At 41.9% G+C, this 19,608-nt stretch overlaps 1 protein-coding gene across 1 annotated transcript in view; it reads left to right on the top strand.

Moving 5' to 3' along the window:
* The window catches only part of KDM4C (lysine demethylase 4C), a 705,949-nt gene that overhangs the window by 346,504 nt on the left and 339,837 nt on the right, over nucleotides 1-19,608 (top strand). The window contains exon 12 of the mRNA XM_040357651.1: nucleotides 2,773-2,896. Within this exon, the coding sequence (XP_040213585.1) occupies nucleotides 2,773-2,896 (124 nt within the window). The remainder of the gene's footprint in view (nucleotides 1-2,772; nucleotides 2,897-19,608) is intronic.

The raw sequence follows: 19,608 nt of genomic DNA on the forward strand, positions 1-19,608 counted from the left end.
ATTGCGACGATCTGCGATTTTTATTGAACTGCGACATTATGGCGGACGCATCGGACACTTTTGACACATTTTTGGGACCATTCACATTTATACAGCGATCAGTGCTATCTATAACTATGCACTAATTACTGTATAAATGTGACTGGCAGGGAAGGGGTTAACACAAGGGGAGAAAGGAAGGGGTTAAATGTGTACCCTGCATAGTGTTTCTTACTGTGGGGGGAGGTGACTGACGTCCTCCAGGCAATTGAGAGCCACCTAGTGGCCGTCTTTTGTTAATAGGCTGGATGCCAAGTGGTTAAAGAAAAATCCTGGATATTTAGGCTCCAGACACCCAAGAACCTAAGGGCTTGAATACTGAATTCAGCCTGAAGGTATTTCTGGAGCCATAATGTTCAACATTTAATGCACCTATATATGCCATTGTCATTTATTTAGATGGCTATTATATAGGTGACTGTTATCCATGATTTTTGTCTAGGCTTTTTTCAACAAATTAATGAATGTAGAATTTGTTAATCTACAGAGAAAACTGTGTATTATAATTTCTTTATTATTGTTTATGCATTTCTTTCTGTTCGGGGAGGATCAGGAAGACATGGGATATCAAATATGTATAGAATATTGACACCTATTGGAGAGATGGGCACACAGAAAATATTGGAAGGGTGGGAACAAGAATTAAATCAAACCATATCGGAAGAAAGGAAGAGACAAGTATTAGATCTTGTCCATTCTACATCAACAGATGCAAAAGTAAAAGATGAACTATAAACTCCTTACCAAATGGTACTATGTCCCAACAAAACTCCATAGAATCAACAACGAGATATCATCTTTATGTTGAAGAGAATGTGGGATGGAGGGGACACATGCCCATATCTGGTGGCAATGCCCCCTGATACAGGCATATTGGGTATAGATTCTAAAAATGATCAAGAGGATAAGTGGCTGGGAGGTGAAACAAGATCCCTGGCATTGCCCGTTTCATAATATGGGAAAGGTAAGGAAAAAGTATAGAAGGTCTTTGGTCCCTTACCTACTGAATGGGGCTAAAGCTTTAATTCCAAAGAATTGGAAGGAAAGGAAAGCTCCATCAGTGGGAGAATGGATAAAAGAAATAGAATTAGTAGGATGGAGGAATTAATATCTATCCATAACGAAAGCAGATCGGGATATAATGAGATATGGAGAAAATGGAAAGAATTTAAGGAGCTGGATGCTTAGGTGGATGTGAATGGAGATTTTCCTTCATCCCTTTCCTTTTTTTTTCTCCTCCTCTTCTCCTCTCCCATTACATATTATGGAGCTCACTTGATAGGCACATCTTAGAGGGTAACATGATGTCCCTTTTTTTTTATATTTTGTTTTACACTTAGACACTGACAATGGAAATAACATTTTTTTTTTTTTTTTTTTTTTATATTCCTTTCTTACACTATAGAGCTTACTTGATGGGTTCCTTTATAGGGCAATATGATGTCCTCCTATTATCTTGTATTTATTGCCTTATATTTTAGCACTGATAATGAGAAGTAGTATATAATAAAAACATTTTTTAACACATTATAGAGCTCACTAGATAGGTGTTTTTTAGAGGGTAATATGAGGTACCTTTATTTTTTTTTCCCTTCTCGTTTTACATTTTGATTTGGATGGTGGGGAGGGGGAGAGGAAGAGGAAAGAGAAACCCCCCCCCCTTTTTTCCCCCACATTATAGAGCTCACCTGATAGGTATCTGTTAGAGGGTAATATGATGCCCTTCTATCATCTTATATTTTACTGTCTTATATTTTGGCACTGATAATGAGTAGTAGGGTTTTTTTTTCACTATAAAGTGCACTTGATAGGCATTTTTTAGAGGGTAACATGATCCCCCTCGATCTTATTTAATCTTCTCTTAAACATTGGCACTAATAACAAGGAATATATATATATATATTCCCATAGCGCCCTATCCTTGAGCTCCTGTTTTTCCCTGGCTTATTTCTCTCCGATATTTCGCTTAATCCAGAATAGAGAATTTAGAAGGTTTAGGATGATGTATATGAGACAATGGGATAGGTAACTATAAGAATGGTTATTATTATGAATATGAATTAGGTTTTATGAAGGGGTTATATTGAGACTGTTTATGTGAGTATGTACAATGTTTGTCCTTTAACACAAAGGTTCTCCCAAAAATCAACCTTCTGCCATTAGATCCAGCATACTGCTGACATCTGCAGTATGCTGGGGTTTTTTTTTTGTACTTATCGTTTTATCAGCCGTTGTTATCCGGCTCCGAGTAGGATTTCTGCAGGGAATAGGCGTTCCTAAGCCAAGCGGATTTGATTGACAGGCTGCTAAAGCGTGTCACGCCTTCCGAAAATACCGAAGTGACACTCGGGTGTTTACGGCGCTATACGGCGCCTTCGCCTGCTGTGTAGAGCTGACTGCGCAGGCGCCATAAACACCCGAGTGTCACTTGGATGATCATTTAGATGCAATTGACATTTGGCTTCTTTTTTTAAACATTGGCATAACGATTTGTACATTTCCTCTGTAGCTGAAATATTAGTATGTGTAAAGTTTCAGAGCAGTAAAAGCAAAGATGTGGTACTACAGGGTCCCATCTTGTATTCTTTGAGGGGTTTTTTTTAGTCGTTACTTGAAAAGGAGAATAAATGTTACACAGAACTTAGTTCTCTTAATCCTAGAGAGCTTTCATTCTTTAAGTGCAATGTTATTTTCAGTATTTCAGACTAACAAGGCTGGCTTTGTCTGTTTTAGAGCACAACTTGGGCTGAAAATAATGAGAAAAGACCACAAAGAACAAAGAGCTGGAGACTTCCCCTGGGTAAACCTCCTTCTAGGTCTCTTATGACAGTAGTTAAACATCAAGCAAGTGATGAAGGTATGATGTTTATAGCTTTCCATGTACAGTGTGTTGAAAATATATTTTTTTTTGTTAAATTTTCATTTCTCACTTGTGCTGCATATAACCATTCCAATCAGTTGATTGCAATTAATGGTGCTGCAGTCCTGTTTGTAATCTTCTCTTGTCACCTTTGTGGGAAAAAAAAGGATATAACAATGTTATCAATTACTGGGCTACAGTAGGTTGTATAATCTAGCTGGTTTCTAATGGAATTGTTTAAAGGGAAAGTGTAAAATCTTTACAGGTATGCAGCCTGGTTTGCCATACACAATACAGTACATTTAATTTTAGGTTAAATATAATCCTAACATAACTCGGTACTGGGGCATTCCTGAATATTCCCTGCATAAGCACTGTCAATTTGTTGAAAGTGAACTTTTATTGTTTCAAAGCAAACTATAAGGCCTTGTACACACGAGCAGACATGTCCGATGAAAACGGTCCACGGACCGTTTTCATCGGACATGTCTGCTGGGAGCTTTTGGTCTGATGTGTGTACACACCATCAGACCAAAATCCCTGCGGACAGAGAACGCAGTGACGTAGAAGACACCGACGCTCTCTAACGCGGAAGTTCAATGCTTCCACGCATGCGTCAAATCAATTCGACGCATGTGCGGGATTTCGGGCCGCTGGTTATACGTCATAACCAGCGGACATGTCGGATGAGTTGTACTAACCATCGGACATGTCCGACGGACAGGTTTCCAGCGGACAAGATTCCTAGCATGCTAAGAAACTTTTGTCCGCTGGAAACCTGTCCGCTAGGCCAGGAAACCGGTCCGCTAGGCCGTATACACGGTCGGACATGTCCGCGGAAACTGGTCCGCGGACCAGTTTCAGCGGACATGTTCGGTCATGTGTACGAGGCCTTAGACAAGCAGGACCATGCGTTTTACAATAGGATATGTCCTCTAAATATAGGTACTATGATTTAAAAAACTGTTTTGTCTTTTTTGATCGTTTTGTAGTTAAGCCTCACTGACACTGTACACATCCTTTATACTTAACAGAAGGCCTATGATCAGGGCTGTGTTTGCCGCGTGGCAGCATAAGCCATGGTCCAGGGCAACGTATAGCAGGGCCTGTGCTTCAGTGGGTAGAAATGTTGTGTCATGTTTTGCGAGCATTTTTACAGTGGCATCTCACACCATAGAGGAATGAGTGCTTTTTAAGGAGAAGTCTACACAGACCTGCTGATATTGAGTGTGGCAATACTATTCTGACTGCAAGTGACTATGGAGTGTATGTGTATACATTTCCTAATCATACATTAAAGCTGAGTTCCATCCATTTACAGTTGCAAGAAAATTATATGGATTTCTGCACACATTCTATAATTGTCTTCATGTTTTAATGATTTGGATCTGTGTATATATCTGTATGAAGTAAAAATCTGGCCCCCCTTATGAATGGTGATGGGTGAGAAAGATCTTTCCATAGGCCGGACACGATTGTTTGACAAAACAAATATTTTATAGAAATGCCTAGTTAACCACTTCCATACAGGGCACTTGCGCACCTTCCTGCCCAAGCCAATTTTCAGCTTTCAGCACTGTCGCACTTTGAATGACAATTGCGCGGTCATGCTACACTGTACCCAAACAAAATTGGCATCCTTTTTTCCCCACAAATAGAGCTTTCTTTTGGTGGTATTTGATCACCTCTGCGATTTTTTTTTTTTGCGCAACAACTAAAAAAAGACTGAAAATGTTGGAAAAAAAATGTTTTTATTTTTTTCTGTAATTTTATTTTGTAAATAAGTAAGTTTTCTCTTTCAATTACGGGCACTAATATGGCAGCACTGATGGGCACCGATGAGATGGCACTGATGGACATCGATGAGGTAGTACTGACGGGCACATGAGGTGGCACTGATTGGCGGCGCTGGTATGCGGCACAGATGGGCACTCATGGGCGGCACAGATGGGCACTCATGGGCGGCACAGATGGGCACTCATGGGCGGCACAGATGGGCACTCATGGGCGGCACTTATGGGCAGCACTGATGGATACTGATGGGCACTGTGGGGCGGCACTGATGGATACTGATGGGCACTGTGGGGCGGCACTGATGGACACTGTGGGGCGGCACTGATGGACACTGTGGGGCGGCACCGATTTACCCATGTTGCCAATCAGTGCCCATTTGTGGGCACTGATTGGCAGCATTTTTTTTTTTTTTCAGACTTTTGTCCCCCCTTTTTTTTTGCCCTTCCCTGGTGGGGAAGGGTGGACTTCCCTGGTGGTCCAGTGTGGCGATCCGAGGGGGGGGGGGCTGCGCTGATAAACAATCAGCGCGAACCCCCCCCCTGTCAGGAGAGCCGCCGATCTGCTCTCCTCTACTCGCGTCTGTCAGACGCAAATGAGGAAGAGCCATCAACGGCTCTTCCTGTTTACATCGTGATCAGCCGTGGTTGGACACGACTGATCACGTGGTAAAGAGTCTCCGTGAGAGACTCTTTACCGAGATCGGTGTTGCGGGGTGTCAGAATGACACCCTGCAACAACGATCGCCGCGATGCGTGCCCCCGGGGGCGTGCAGCGGCTCAGAATCCTGAGGACGTCATATTTTTTTCATATTCTTTTCAAAATGAAATAAAATTGTGAATAGAATTAAAATAACTAATCTATCTTTGCAAACTGGGCCTAATTTGATACTGCCACATAACTATACTACATTGCTCTGTGACAGTACATTATTCATGATTTACAGCAAATTATGTAAATGATTGCTAAAACATATCTCACTGTAAAAGCAAATTATATCAACCAGCTACTGCACATTATATTACAAACCAGGATAAAGATATAATAGCTCATTAAATCCCACTGCAAGATCATAAGCTGAGATAATGCAATAAATTGCAAAGCAAAATCACGTTCTGCTCTAGGGAAAAAAAAATCAACCAACCATCGCAAACTCTCGACACATGAACCCCCTCAAATTCAGCCACCATAAGACCCCCTCCTTTTCCATGGAAAGCAACAATCAAATTCATTCAGCAAATTTAAATCCCTCCTTTAATAATGGCCCCCCCGCCACACTGGAAGGGAATCCGCTGTAATGGGGTATTTATTTGAAGCGCATTTATACTGATGACCAATGTAATGGGATCATTTTCAGTATGAACCACTGTAATTAAGGCATTTACACTGTTCGCCAATGCCCTCAATATATTTGTGGACAGTGTAAATTTCCTGATTACATTGGTTGTGAGTGTAAATTATTCCACTGTATTGTTGGTTGCTGTAAATGCATGTTACATTTGTAATCAATGTAAATGTCCACGTTACATTGGCGGCTAGTGTAAACTTCCCTGTAAAATTGGAAGTTGCTGTTCAGGTTTTAAAGTTCACTTTTTAGAGAAAAATCTGTATGGTGAACGTAAACAGGACCCCCACCTCGGCCGCCCCCCCAAGTCCCGCTGACCTGAATGGCGGTAATTGCTCGTTCTGTGCCCCCCCTATAGCCACCTCATGGCTCCAGGGCTTAGAAATCCTCTTTGCTCTCTCCTCTTCCTCCCAGCTGACAGGACAGGCTACGTGGCTTCTGATTGGTCCACATCGCCAATGTGACGGTGCTGACCAATTAAAATGGTCTTAAATGTACCTCCTGACTGGGTATGTTTAGGAGGGGCGAGGTGGGGTCCTGTGTAAGTTCACCTTACAGATTTTTCTGTAAAGGTGAACTTACCCTTTAACTAACATCTTTGCTGCATTGGTATGGTTTGTGGAAAAACACTAGTATTATGTTGGTGTACAGTGGCTGGAGGGTCCTGTTACTTTGGTGGTCAGTAAAGCGCCCACAATCATTAGTGTCATGAGCAAAGGGTTACCATTTCTTGGTAGTGTAGTGGTCAGTGGCAACTTAGCTAAAAACTGACACACCTCTGCACAATTCCTAAACCCTCTGTGCCGAAAGTACGGTGGCACCGCCATGTATTTTCCACAGATATGCAAGCTGGCCCAATGTACTTTTTTTTAGCACTTATAAAGCCATTTTTTATTTATTTATTTATTTATGTATGTATTTATTTATTTATGCTCTTTAACACTATTGTTTAATGTAATTAAATACTTCTAAATTGCATCCATATAATCTGAATTAGTCGCCCTAAAGTAGGTACAGAGCTTGCGTTCCTTCTCATGAGTCACTTTGCAGAGCTTCTGCTGTGTACCAGATAAGAGATTTTACTTTTCAGTAAAGCAATACACTAACTAAGCTGGTTTTCTTTTCTGACATAGAGTGGACTCTACTTTGTCCTGGACCCCATGTCAATTGTGTTCATCTTTAAGAATAACACTGCCTATTTTCTCAGACTATGCTTCTGCAGCACTTCTAAATTGTCACACAAGAGAACATCTGTTATAATACTTTATCTCTTAAATCAGGGGTGGCCAATCAGTGGCCCGGGGGCCTCTGATGTGGCCCGCGGAGCCCTCTGATGTGGCCCGCGACCTCCTGTTCTGGAATGGTGGGTTGGCACCCCAGATCGCAGACTGCCGACCCTCCATACCACAGCATCAGTGTTGTGAATGAAGCTGGTGGTACAAGAAGAAAGCGGCTGCGGAGCAGAGCCCCATAAGCTGATGCTTCCTATACAGCGCAGGCTTTTGCCACAGGCGGAGTCTATGGCAAAGTTCAGCTAACCCGCAGGATAGACACAGGTGCACTACGCTGACTGTGGTGTGGGTAAACCGCAGCACATCGGTGTGAAAGCAGTCTTATGCCCTTTTCACATGATCAGCCCAACCAAATGGGACCCTCAATTCACCTCTATAGAGCGACAGATGTCCGTTTACGCCGCCTACCTCCAATCTGAAAAACAGAAGAGAATGTGTCCCCTTTCATCTGGGTGGATCGGAGGGCCTATAGAGTAGCCAAGACCTGTCATCCGCCCGCTCCGCTCATTGTGGCCCTCGACTGGTTACCAAGTTGCTTATGTGGCCCTCGTTCTTCAAAAGGTTGGGCACCCCTGTCTTAAATGGTTTCTTCTCTTGCCTCCACTTTGATCTGTCATTTCCTAGATTAGTTCAGTGTCAATATGTACTTCATGTTCTTAGTGTATACATGCCAGTGAATCTGATTGGTTCTGTTAAGTTTTAGACACACAGTAATGACAGCTTAGACCACTGTGAAAAGCTCCCAGTACTGTGGTTATAAGGAGCCAGACAAGCAGGAAGTGTGGAGATTACAGCAGAATTACAGCTACTTCAAAGCAAAAACAAACTAAGGACATGAAACCAGTACTGCAGTAAGGTAAAGGAAGCTATTTAGCTAAAAAAAAAATCCTTTAGTGACCCTTTAAAGCTGATACCATTCAGTTCCAGTTTTAAACACTGCAGCTTTAAAAAGCTCAGAACAGCTTATTTTTTTACAGAGCTAAAATACAGCCCATTAATTGTAATGTGCCTATGCACAGAGGCACGTAAACAAGTGCCATGGATTCTAAAGTAAAAAAAAAAAATATAGAAAAAATATATTTTTTGTCAGTAATTTAAGCCTTGTGTGCGCAAATGCGTGCATATGCGCACATTTAACCCAAATTCAAAAGAATACTGCAAATACATACAAAAAAAAGCTGAAAAAATAGATGCTCAAATAGGAGTATCGTGTGCAAGAGGCCTTACAAACTGGATGGCACTTTGTAGAGCTTTCAGCAAGATTTTTTTGAAGCTTTTAAATACTGTGTAAAAGCTCGCTGTGCAGTCCATCCAGCAGCGATCACTGCAGATAATCACTGGCTATCCGGACAGCCACGGATAGCTGCAGACACCATTTACTTGTCATTGAAGTCTACAGGGCTTGGCAGCCACAGCTAGCCACTCAGAGGTGGCAAAAACAGCTGCAGGAATCAGATTCCTGCCACTGTCGTTTACCCTGGGGCTAGTCCCCCCGTGCAATGTAGCCTTATACAAGCTGAAGCCTTTGTGACTGTCAGAATTTTTTGCTAGGTCTGCAAAATCTGGTTCAGCGGGGCCGAGTCATACAATTGGCGTCTATGGACGCCGATTGTATGGCACGGGAGCGCGCCCGCAAGGTAACCCCCTTTGGGAGAGAACTTTCCTAGGGGGTTAGCTTTTGCGGGGAGTAGCCGCCCTGGGACCCCAGAAGAGGACGTTCGGTCCCACTCTGAGCAGCACAGTGGAGGCAAGTATATGTTTTAAAAAAAAAAAAAAAAACTTGAAGCTTTAGTACCACTTTAATTTCACAAGCTGAAGTTAAAAGCTGATTGGCTACCATGCACAGCTGCACCAAAATAGGCCCAGTCTGGTTCTCTATAAAAATTTTGTTATGGTTTTTTGTAGATTTGTCCTGCCCACAAGATATATTCATTGACCTTGCCTGATCATATCACAAAATGTTGTAAATTACACGTGGCCCTTAAATTCCTTCCATTACACGTGGCCCTTAAATTCCTTCCTACATCATAACTATGAGGGATTTATTCACTTGTTTGAGGTTTAGTGATTTGTCTACATTTCTTTCTGCAGCTGCAAAGTTAATCGTGTTTAGATTAATGCTTAAACAATTAGTCAGCCTTTTAAATTGTGTTTTTAACAATATTGTTGCCTGATCAGACACTTGTATTGGCAAACCTTAACTGCTTGCCGACCAGCCGCCGCAGTTATACGGAGGCAGGTCGGCACGGCTGCGCGAGATCACGTAGCTATACGTCATCTCGGGAATTAGCCAATAGGGGCGCACGCTCCCGCTCGCCCCTGGTCTTGACGTGCGTGCCTGGCGGCGCGTTCCCTGCCGGGCACCCGCGATCGCTCGTTACAGAGCGAGAACCGGGAGCTGTGTGTGTAAACACACAGCTCCCGGTCTTGTCAGGGGGAGAAATGCCTGATCCTCTGTTCCTACAATGTAAGAACAGCGATCAGTCATTTCCCCAAGTCAGTCCCACCCCCCCTTTAGAACACACACATAGGGACCATAATTAACCCCTTCCCTGCCAGTGGCATTTTTATAGTAATCCATACATTTTTATAGCACTGATCGCTATAAAAATGCCAATGGTCCCAAAAATGTGTCAAAAGTGTCCGCCATAAGGTCGCAGTACTAATACTGATCGGCGCCATTGCTAGTAAAAAATATTAATAAAAATGCCATAAATATTGCCCTATTTTGTAGACGCTATAACTTTTGCGCAAACCAATCAATAAATGCGTATTACGTTCTTGTTTGTTTCTACGAAAAAATTGGTAGAATACGTATCGGCCTAAACTGAGGAAAAAAAATCGTTTTTTTTATATATATTTTTGAGGATATTTATTACAGCAAAAAGTAAATATTCATTTTTTTTTTTCAAAATCGTCACTCTATTTTTGTTTATAGCGCAAAAAAAAAAAACGGCAGAGGTGATCGAATACCACCAAAAGAAAGCTCTATTTGTGTGAAAAAAAGGAAGCCAATTTTGTTTGGGAGCCACATCGCACGACCGCGCAATTGTCAGTTAAAGCGACGCAGTGCCGAATTGCAAAAAGGGACTAGGTCATTGACCAGCAATATGGTCCGGGGCTGAAGTGGTTAAAGAACTGGGTTTTAAGTACCAATTGAAAACTTCCAGACTATATAAAGTGTAGTAAAAATTATTGCAAAGTAACTAATTGCAGAGTACAAACGGCACAATTACCTGTTTTAATATAGGATAGAGAGAGGATTAGAACGCCTACCTGTTTTTTACTGCTCTCTGGGGTTCTGTTCTGTATTGGCATATTCTTATTGAACAATAAGTATACTACTTCTGTAGGTGCAGGCAATGTATAGCTACAGGAACAGATTATATCCTCAAAGTTCACAGCTGAAGTCCTGAAGTTGGTCAAGTTGTTCTCTCAGCAGTTCAACTCTGTCTGGACATGAAGGGGGTAAAACCTTCTGGAGGTCAAGGGTTAAACATGAACTCCAATCAAACCATGAAATATACAGATGAAATGCATATATAGGAGCTCTCTGGTGTGACATTCATTATATACAGCCCCGTTAGAGCCAGGGTGATGACCTTATTTTTTTGTTTACTGCCGTTTAGCAATATAGCTAGGTCACCTCCTTACCCTTCGATTACTTTTTGTTGAAAGATGTGGCACTATAAACGTAATAACGCTTGCTAACATTTACATGGTTAAGGTATAACCACCAAAAATAGTAATTGCAATATGCCACCTCTTCCTTCCACGAAGGTCAAACACAAAATTAAAGTATTACTTTTACAGTTGTACAATAACGCAGTATTTACAGCCAATGACATATTTTCTAATACTTTAGTGGAATCTAGAATAATAAAAAAAAAAAAAAAGGAGAAAGCGTCCAGCCATACATGACTCCCGAGGTAGAAATATCAATGTCTGTTGACTTGTAACGTCTGACAGTGAGTATCGAACAGATATGACTTTAATGGGGGGGGGGGGGGTTACCAGTATCTATTTATCTCATAAAAGATGGTAGCAAGGGAGATTCAAGAGAGTCCACCTACAGGGTCCAAACCTCCCTGAACTTAAAATCTTTTTAGTTGACTGTAGCTACCATCTCTTCCATACGCATAGTTTAGTTCACTGCCGCTACCTGTTCCTGTATTGCAACAATTTCCAATATCTGGGAATCGGAGCTCTACCTGCCATCAGCAAAAATTTTAATATTCAATTTTTGATGGATTTAATTAACCACTTCCATACTGGGCACTTATACACCTTCCCGCCCAGACCAATTTTTAGCTTTCAGTGTTGTTGCACTTTGAATGACAATTGCGCGGTCATGCTACACTGTACCCAAACTAAATTTGTATCATTTTGTACCCACAAATAGAGCTTTCTTTTGGTGCTATTTGATCACCTCTGTGATTTTTTTTCTTCTGCAAAATAAATAAAAAAATTACCGAAAATTTAGAAAAATATTTTTTTTTTGGTTTCGGTTATAAAACATTGTAAATAAGTACGTTTTCTCCTTCACTGATGGGCACTGATGGTACTGCACTGATGGGCACTGATAAGGCGGCACTGATGGGCACCGATGAGGTGGCACTGATGTGGTGGCATTGATGGGCACAGATGATGGGCACTAATATGCGGCACAGATGGGCATGGATAGGCGGCACAGATGGGCATGGATAGGCGGCACAGATGGGCATGGATAGGCGGCACAGATGGGCATGGATAGGCGGCACAGATGGGCATGGATAGGCGGCACAGATGGGCATGGATAGGCGGCACAGATGGGCATGGATAGGCGGCACAGATGGGCATGGATAGGCGGCACAGATGGGCATGGATAGGCGGCACAGATGGGCATGGATAGGCGGCACAGATAGGCGGCATGGATGGGCACGGATGGGCGGCATGGATGGGCACTGATAGGTGGCATAGATGGGCACTGATAGGTGGCACTATCGTATGTGTTGTACTAATGGATACCAATCAGTGATGCCCATTGTGGGCACTGATTGGCCTCCATTGCAGGCACTGATTGGCATCCATTATTTGTGTCTTTGTCATCCCTGGTGGTCTAGGGTGGCATACCTGTGTTTTGGTTTTGCTTTCGCATCCCTGGTGGTCTAGTGGCATCCCTGGTGGTCCAGTGGGCATCCTAGGGGGGCTGTGCTGATAATCGATCAGAACAAACCCCCCTGTCAGAGGAGCAGCCTCACGCGAGTGAGGAAAAGCCGATTACTGGCTTTTCCTGTTTACATGGTGATCAGCCATGATTGGACACGGCTGATCACGTGGTAAAGAGTCTCCGTGAGAGACTCCTTACCTAGATCGGTGTTGCGGGGTGTCAGACTGACACCCTGCAACAACGATCGCCGCGATGCGCGCCCCCGGGGGCGCGCAGCGGCTCAATATCCTGAGGACATCATATGACGTCCACTCAGGATATTGAAACCACTTTGCCGACGTCAATCTGTCATTGGCGGGTGGCAAGTGGTTAATACCGGGATCATGGAAAGAAGAGCAACCTCCGGGGTCTCCGGCCATATCTTGCCCATGTTCATGTGGCTGATCTGGAATATAGCCAACCAAAATGGTTTTATTACCGGGCAAGACCACTACATGTGTCGACGTGTACCACTCAGTTTACTACATCGCAAACATGTTTCTGGTTCAAGCGGGGGTTGATCTGGTTTAAAAGAGCCGGGCAGCGATACCATCTGATTAGAATCTTAAAACATTTTTCCTGCGATTGGGAAGCTAAAGTTGAGTGAATGTAAGAGTAGGCTTTATCCTATTCCTCAGGAGCCAAATTATTGCCTAATTCTTACTTCCAGTCTCTGATATAAAAAGGGCGATCGGGAATGTGTAAGACAGGAATGTTCCATATACAGTATTTTAGAAAGAGCATGTGGACATTTTGAATTGGAAATAAACTACTCCTCCTCAGAGAGTCAGATCCCTAAGTCTATATCATACCCAAGTCTATCCAAGGATCTAGGCCAAATTAATATAAGCAAAATTGAGCGTGGCAATTGGGAAAAGTAAGCGTGAGTCCCAGATCGAAATAGTTTGAAATACATAGAGAAATCTAGGGAGGATATCTATCTTAAAGAGGGACATCTGTCCCAACCAGGAATGTTGCATTGATGACCATCTCTTAAGGCGTCACTGTATGGTGGACAGAAGCGGGCAGTAGTTTAACCACTTCAGCCCCGGGAGGATTTGCCCCCTTCCTTACCAAGCCATTTTTTGCGATACGGTGTTGCGTTATTTTAACTGATAATTGCGCGGTCGTGTGACGTGGAACCCAAACAAAGTTCTTTTTTTCCCACAAATACATTTTTTTTGGTGGTATTTGATCACCTCTGCGGTTTTTCTTTTTTGCGCTATAAACCAATAAGAGTTACAATTTAGAAATTTGAGATTTTTTGTTTTTGCTATAATATCCCTTTTTTTTTTTTTTTAAACAAATGTCTTCATCAGTTTAGGCCAATCTATATTCTTCTACACATTTTTGGTTAAAAAAAATCACAATAAGAGAAATAGGGGATATATTTATGGATTTTTTTTTATTATTTTTTTAATAGTCATGGCAGCGATCAGCGATTTTTATTGGGACTGCAACGTTGTGGCGGACAGATCGGACACTTTTGATACTTTTTTGGGACCATTGACATTTATACAGCGATCAGAGCTAAAAATAGCCACTGATTACTGTTTAAATGTCACTGGCAGGGAAGGGGGTTAACACTAGTGAGTGATCAAGGGGTTAAATGTGTTCCCTCACTTTGTGTTCTAACTGGGGGGGTGGGAGTAACTAGAGGAGACATATCGCTGTTGCTAACTAATAGGAAGACATGAACTATCTCTCCCTCTCCTGACAGAATTGGGATATGTGTGTTTACACACAGAGACCTCCGTTCTGTCTCTCGTGCCCATGATCACGGATGGCCGATGGTCATCGCAACCACAGGCCACCCCTTTCGGGTCCCACGCCATGCAGCGGGTGCACGTGCCTTCTAAAGCTCTTAAAGGAGCCGACGTACCTGTATGTTTTGCGCAGAGCTGCCAATGTATATGTACATGTGTCGATCGGAAAGTGGTTACATTGCAAGGCTATTTGTACCAGATATTTGATAGTGTTGCACTGTCTGGAATGGTAATTTATCTGTGAGGGGAGTCTTGGATGCATGTAGAAAGTGAAATATCTAGGCAATATGATTTGCCGCATTCATTTTGAAATTACTTAAAGGGTCACTAAAGGAATTTTTTTTTTTGCTGAAATGACTGTTTATTGGGTATAGAGACATAAAAGTTAACTGATTCCTTTTAAAAATGATTAAAAATTGAATTTAATCTATCGTATAATGTGCCTCTAGTTTCACGTTCGGTTTTAAAGGACATACATGAATTTCCGGGTGAGAGGTGAGTCGGGAAGACTCACAGAACAAAAACAAACAAATCCAGGGCAGTGTTTTGTTTTTAAAATTAATCTGATTGGTTCTGAGGAGTTTTAGACACACAGTAATGACAGCTTAGACCACCGTGAGAAAGCTCCCAGTACCATGGTTATAAGGAAACAGACAAGCAGGAAGTGTGGAGATCACAGCAGAATTACAGCAACTTCAAAGCAAAAACGAGCAATGAGGACATGAAACCAGGACTGCAGTAAGGTAAAGAAAGCTATTTAGCTAAAAAAAAAAATTCCTTTAGTGACCCTTTAAGGTACTGTGATGGTGGGACTCTGTGCTATGTGAAAGATTGCTGGTTTACACCAGATTTTGGAGAGAGACACATTAATTGCACAGCTGTGTCTTGGGCTTTTTAGTTCTGACCTGACATGGCTCAGGGCCCCACCCAACAGACAGGAAGTCTGTTCCTATGAATCAGGTGGATTCCCAATCCCTCTGAGAGGAGTCAGATGCTGCATGGGTGCAGCTAGAGCATGCATGTCTGCAGGAAGCAGATGTCGTTTGATGATTGAGCAGCAAGACGCTTATCAGGAGAAAGCTAGGTTTGAGCTTATCCCTAGGAAACTGTTTGTTCTGAGGAACAGAACTTAGGCCTAGGCTAAAGGCCTGAAACAGCCGGATGTCAAGTATGAAAGCCAGGAGGCTAAACTGTTGGTTATGCAAGATGCAGAAATACTGTTGTATTTGTGAACTTGTGTGCTTTTAAATAAAAGTGAGCTTACCAGGCCCTTAAAAACTCAGTTCTGGACTGGCGTACTCACTGGAAAACGCACCTACCGCTGGAGTCTGATCACCCCAATCTTACAGTACCAAAAAGTTCAAATTCCTTTAACTCCTTACCCTTAGCATGTGAGTATGTGATAGTGAAGGAGCAACATCAAAGTGACAGGTCATCCCTTTGCTCACTCTGCTCTCTCATCCTAGCTTAAAGTTCCTTGTTTATCTCATGTTCACTGAAGAGCTACCAATGCTAGTCCTCTTTTCTAGTTTGCTGCTCTACAATCAACAATAAATGGAATAATTTACACTAGTTGCATTAAATTAATTACATTTCTAATAATACAATTGCATTATCTGTTATTTATATCTACCTAGAACTCCCTTTTCAGTATGGGTTAATAGACGTAAGTGTTTTTATTTATACACCAGTTTTTCATGTTGATTAGTGCTGCATTGAAAAAAGGAGGTCATGTAGAAAAAGCCGATATAAAAGAGAATGCTATTGTCAGATCCTCCTTACTGACTGATGTTCAACTGGCACATATTTAAATGAATGTAAGAGACAACTGAAACGTTTAGCAGGGGATTTCATGCCAAATGAATATTAGTGGCTATAATATGATCACCCTACACACATTTGTAGAATATAATCTCCCAGCACAGAAAAAGCACTGGGAAGGGAAAAATGTATGTTATTTCATTATCCTTGGCTCAAGCCTCAGTTCTGTTTATCACCAAATTTGTAATTAATTTACTCAGTGTGAATCTTGGTCTGCTCATCCGTCACATACCTAATACCTGTATTTTCGGATGTAATTTATGTGTAGAAGGCCAACATTTATAATCTCAGCTCAGTAGTTTTGCCTTGCATAGCTCAGTGTGCTCTTAAGCATCTCTCACAGAAAGAAGGAGCAGCCTATGATCCATATCAATATAATCTTTTTATGCCTTGAGGGGCTACAGTCAAAGTGGGTTTCCTTCTGATTGCAATATACAAATAAAATGGCTTGATAATATCTCGGCTTAGTTGCCTTTGGAATTTAGAATTTAAATATGTAGACGACAGGAGCAAAATGACTAGTTTATGGTGGTCTAAAATATACTGGTGTTTTGTACAATACTCTTTAATCTTTTTGGATTAAAAAAGCAACATGATATACTTCTGATTGAAGTTGGACAATACTAGAAGGAAAATGGTAATGGATAAAGCAAAATATGTTAAAACATGTTTTTTTTTCAGTATTTGGAGAATAGTCTTCACATTATTAATAGTGCAGTATTTGCTTATTAAAATGATAAGTCTTGTTTAAAAAAAATAAAAAAATAAAATAACAAACCTGTTTTTACCTGCTCAGGTCCTCCTCTTCTTTGGTCCCTCATGGGCGCTCCTGGCCCCTCCCTCCTGTCTCCACAGCAAGCGGCTTTCTACGGTGCACCTGAGCCGAGCAACTGCTGTGTGTGTTCATTCAGACATGGAGCCACAGCTTGGCCCCACTCCCTCTCTCTCCCCATTGGCTCACTGATTTTAAATGACAGCAGTGGGAGCTAATGGTACCCACTGCTGTCTCAGCCAGTGAGGAGGGAGAGTCCCAGACAGCGAGGCTTTTGTGCAACATCGATGGATCGCGATGGGGCTGAGGGGGGCTGCTTCACACAAGTTTTTTTTTTTTTTTTTTTTTATCTTGATGCATAGAATGCATTAAAGCGTTACTAAAGGATTTTTTTTTTTTTAAATAATAAACATGTCATACTTGCCTCCACTGTGCATTTCGTTTTGCACAGAGTGGCCCCGATCCATGTCTTCTGGGGTCCCTCTGCAGCGGTCTCTGGTCCTCCCCGCAATTGGTCACCACAGTCATGCGAGAGCTCACATGGTGGTCACTAATTACGGGCGAGCTCCCGTGATACAGCGAGCGGCCATAGCCGCTTACTGTATCACTCGGCCCCGCCCCTCGGCGCGCCGCGTCACTGGATGTGATTGACAGCAGCGCCAGCCAATGGCTGCGCTGCTCTCAAAACCATCCGCTCTAGCCAATCAGCGGCCAGGCTGAGCGGCGAAGAGGACCACGCGTGGGACTTTCGAGGGGTCAGGTAAGTATAAGGGGGGCTCGGTGGGGGGGGGGGCAGCTGCTGTATCAGATGTTTTTTCACCTTAATGCATAGATTGCATTAAGGTGAAAAAACATTTTCCTTTACAACTCCTTTAAGACAAAAAAACTTCTACCTTTTTAGAACCACTTTAAAAAAGGTAAAGAACAGTAGAAAGCAGTATGCAACCCAATCTCTTCTGACTATGTACAACTGAAAGGTGTAAATAGAAGTTGCCATGAGTTAATGCACTTTATGTATCATGATACTACTATGCCCTGCCTTAAATCTGGCCTCCTGTAAAACCAATAAATGCAGAGATTGAATGCATGTATGGACATTTTATTACCTGCCAATTGATTTGTAGCCAAATACTCAACCCCTTGTCAATCTACTATTCTTTGTCTTTGTTTTGGAGAGCCGTTTACTATCAGCTGGACAGGAAGTGAGGGAAGATCTTCCACAGGGCAAACAGTGCTTCAGTTTAACTTTTCTGGTAAAGAGTATAAGAAGTGCCTACCACTTTTGAGATTTATTCTGCCATGTAATGTGTATAATTTGATCTTCCTGGCTCCTCCGAACTATTTCATTCACAAGTGATTTACAAAGAGCTCCACACTTTATACATAAAAAAACAATACAGTTTAAAAATAACATTCCTTTTAAGGAACTTACACCTGTATTTCGCAAAGCTGAGCAGTTAGAAAATGCAGTTTTATACTGTGCCATATTGTTGCATTTTTGAGCATTTATCCACTGTGTCTACCATATGCATGTATTTAATGACGTGCTGCACAGTCTATGTGCAGTTCTTTAAAACAAATTTAGAATGAGTGGTTGTCATCAGGATCAATAATCTCTTTATGAAGACTATTGCGAAAACAATGTACTAACAATTTACTATCTACTCGCAGTGATTTCTTTTATGTAGTTGTGTAAAATATGTTGTGTTTGAACCAGGCTCATCTCAAGGTCAAACGAACTATAGAGAGAAAATAAATAATGGAATTGGCAATGTAATTGGTTTCAGGCCTAAAGCTGCCCATACTTATTTAAGGGCATTAGAGGAGATATGTCTGTTGGGCAACTGTTTTAGGCTCACACGTTTCACTTAGGTATATTTTTGTGATGACATGTAAATAATAAGTACTATTGCCAAGTATTTCAGAAAATACTTCCTTGTCTTTTAGAGATTACTAATGGCTTATTCCAAGTTACTAAAAGACTGCAGACATGCTTCCGAAAAATGTAAGCACACTTGCACAATGATGTGTTGCGGTTTTCTCGCAGCACAGTGCAGCACAGTGTACCCTAGGGTTTCATGCAGGTTACCTGCTCTTGGCCTTAGATTCCTATTGTATTGGACGGTTTTGATGCATTTTCTGCAAGCGCACTAAAAGCCCTGCATGCAGAAATATTGGTATACTTTCAGAAAACACACCTAAGCTGCCCAGTACAATAGAAGTCGATAACAAAGTGCAGGTAACCTGCTCAAAACCTGAGGGTACACTGTGCTGCACCCACAGTGCGGGAAAAATGCACTACATCCGTGTGAAAACGCTGTAAGATTGCAAACAATCTACAGCAGATAGAGACTATAGGAATGCTAAATAATAATGTCAGAAAATGCAGATTTGCTGCAGAAGTTGGTCTTGGACTGTGAGAATGCTGCAGGAGGCGGCCAGAGTCTGTGGATAGCCATGTTGCAAGAGTGGGTCAGGCTGCAGGCATGTTACAGGTTATATTCAGAGACTCTGTTCACACTCCACCCAGCCTGTTAACCGATTTTTCTACATTTAATGCAAAAAGGAAAATCTGCAAGTGTGTAAAAAATTGACAGGTTGAAAAAAGACACAAGGCCATCCAGTTCAACCATAAAAAAAAAAAAAAAAAAAAAAAATATCGTACAATCCCATATATCCAGAGGAAGGCAAAAAACTTGCTTCAGCAGGGGAAAATTCCTTCCTGATCCCCCGA

The sequence above is a fragment of the Rana temporaria genome, chromosome 1 (genome assembly GCF_905171775.1).
Source record: "Rana temporaria chromosome 1, aRanTem1.1, whole genome shotgun sequence".
Classification (NCBI taxonomy): domain Eukaryota; kingdom Metazoa; phylum Chordata; class Amphibia; order Anura; family Ranidae; genus Rana; species Rana temporaria.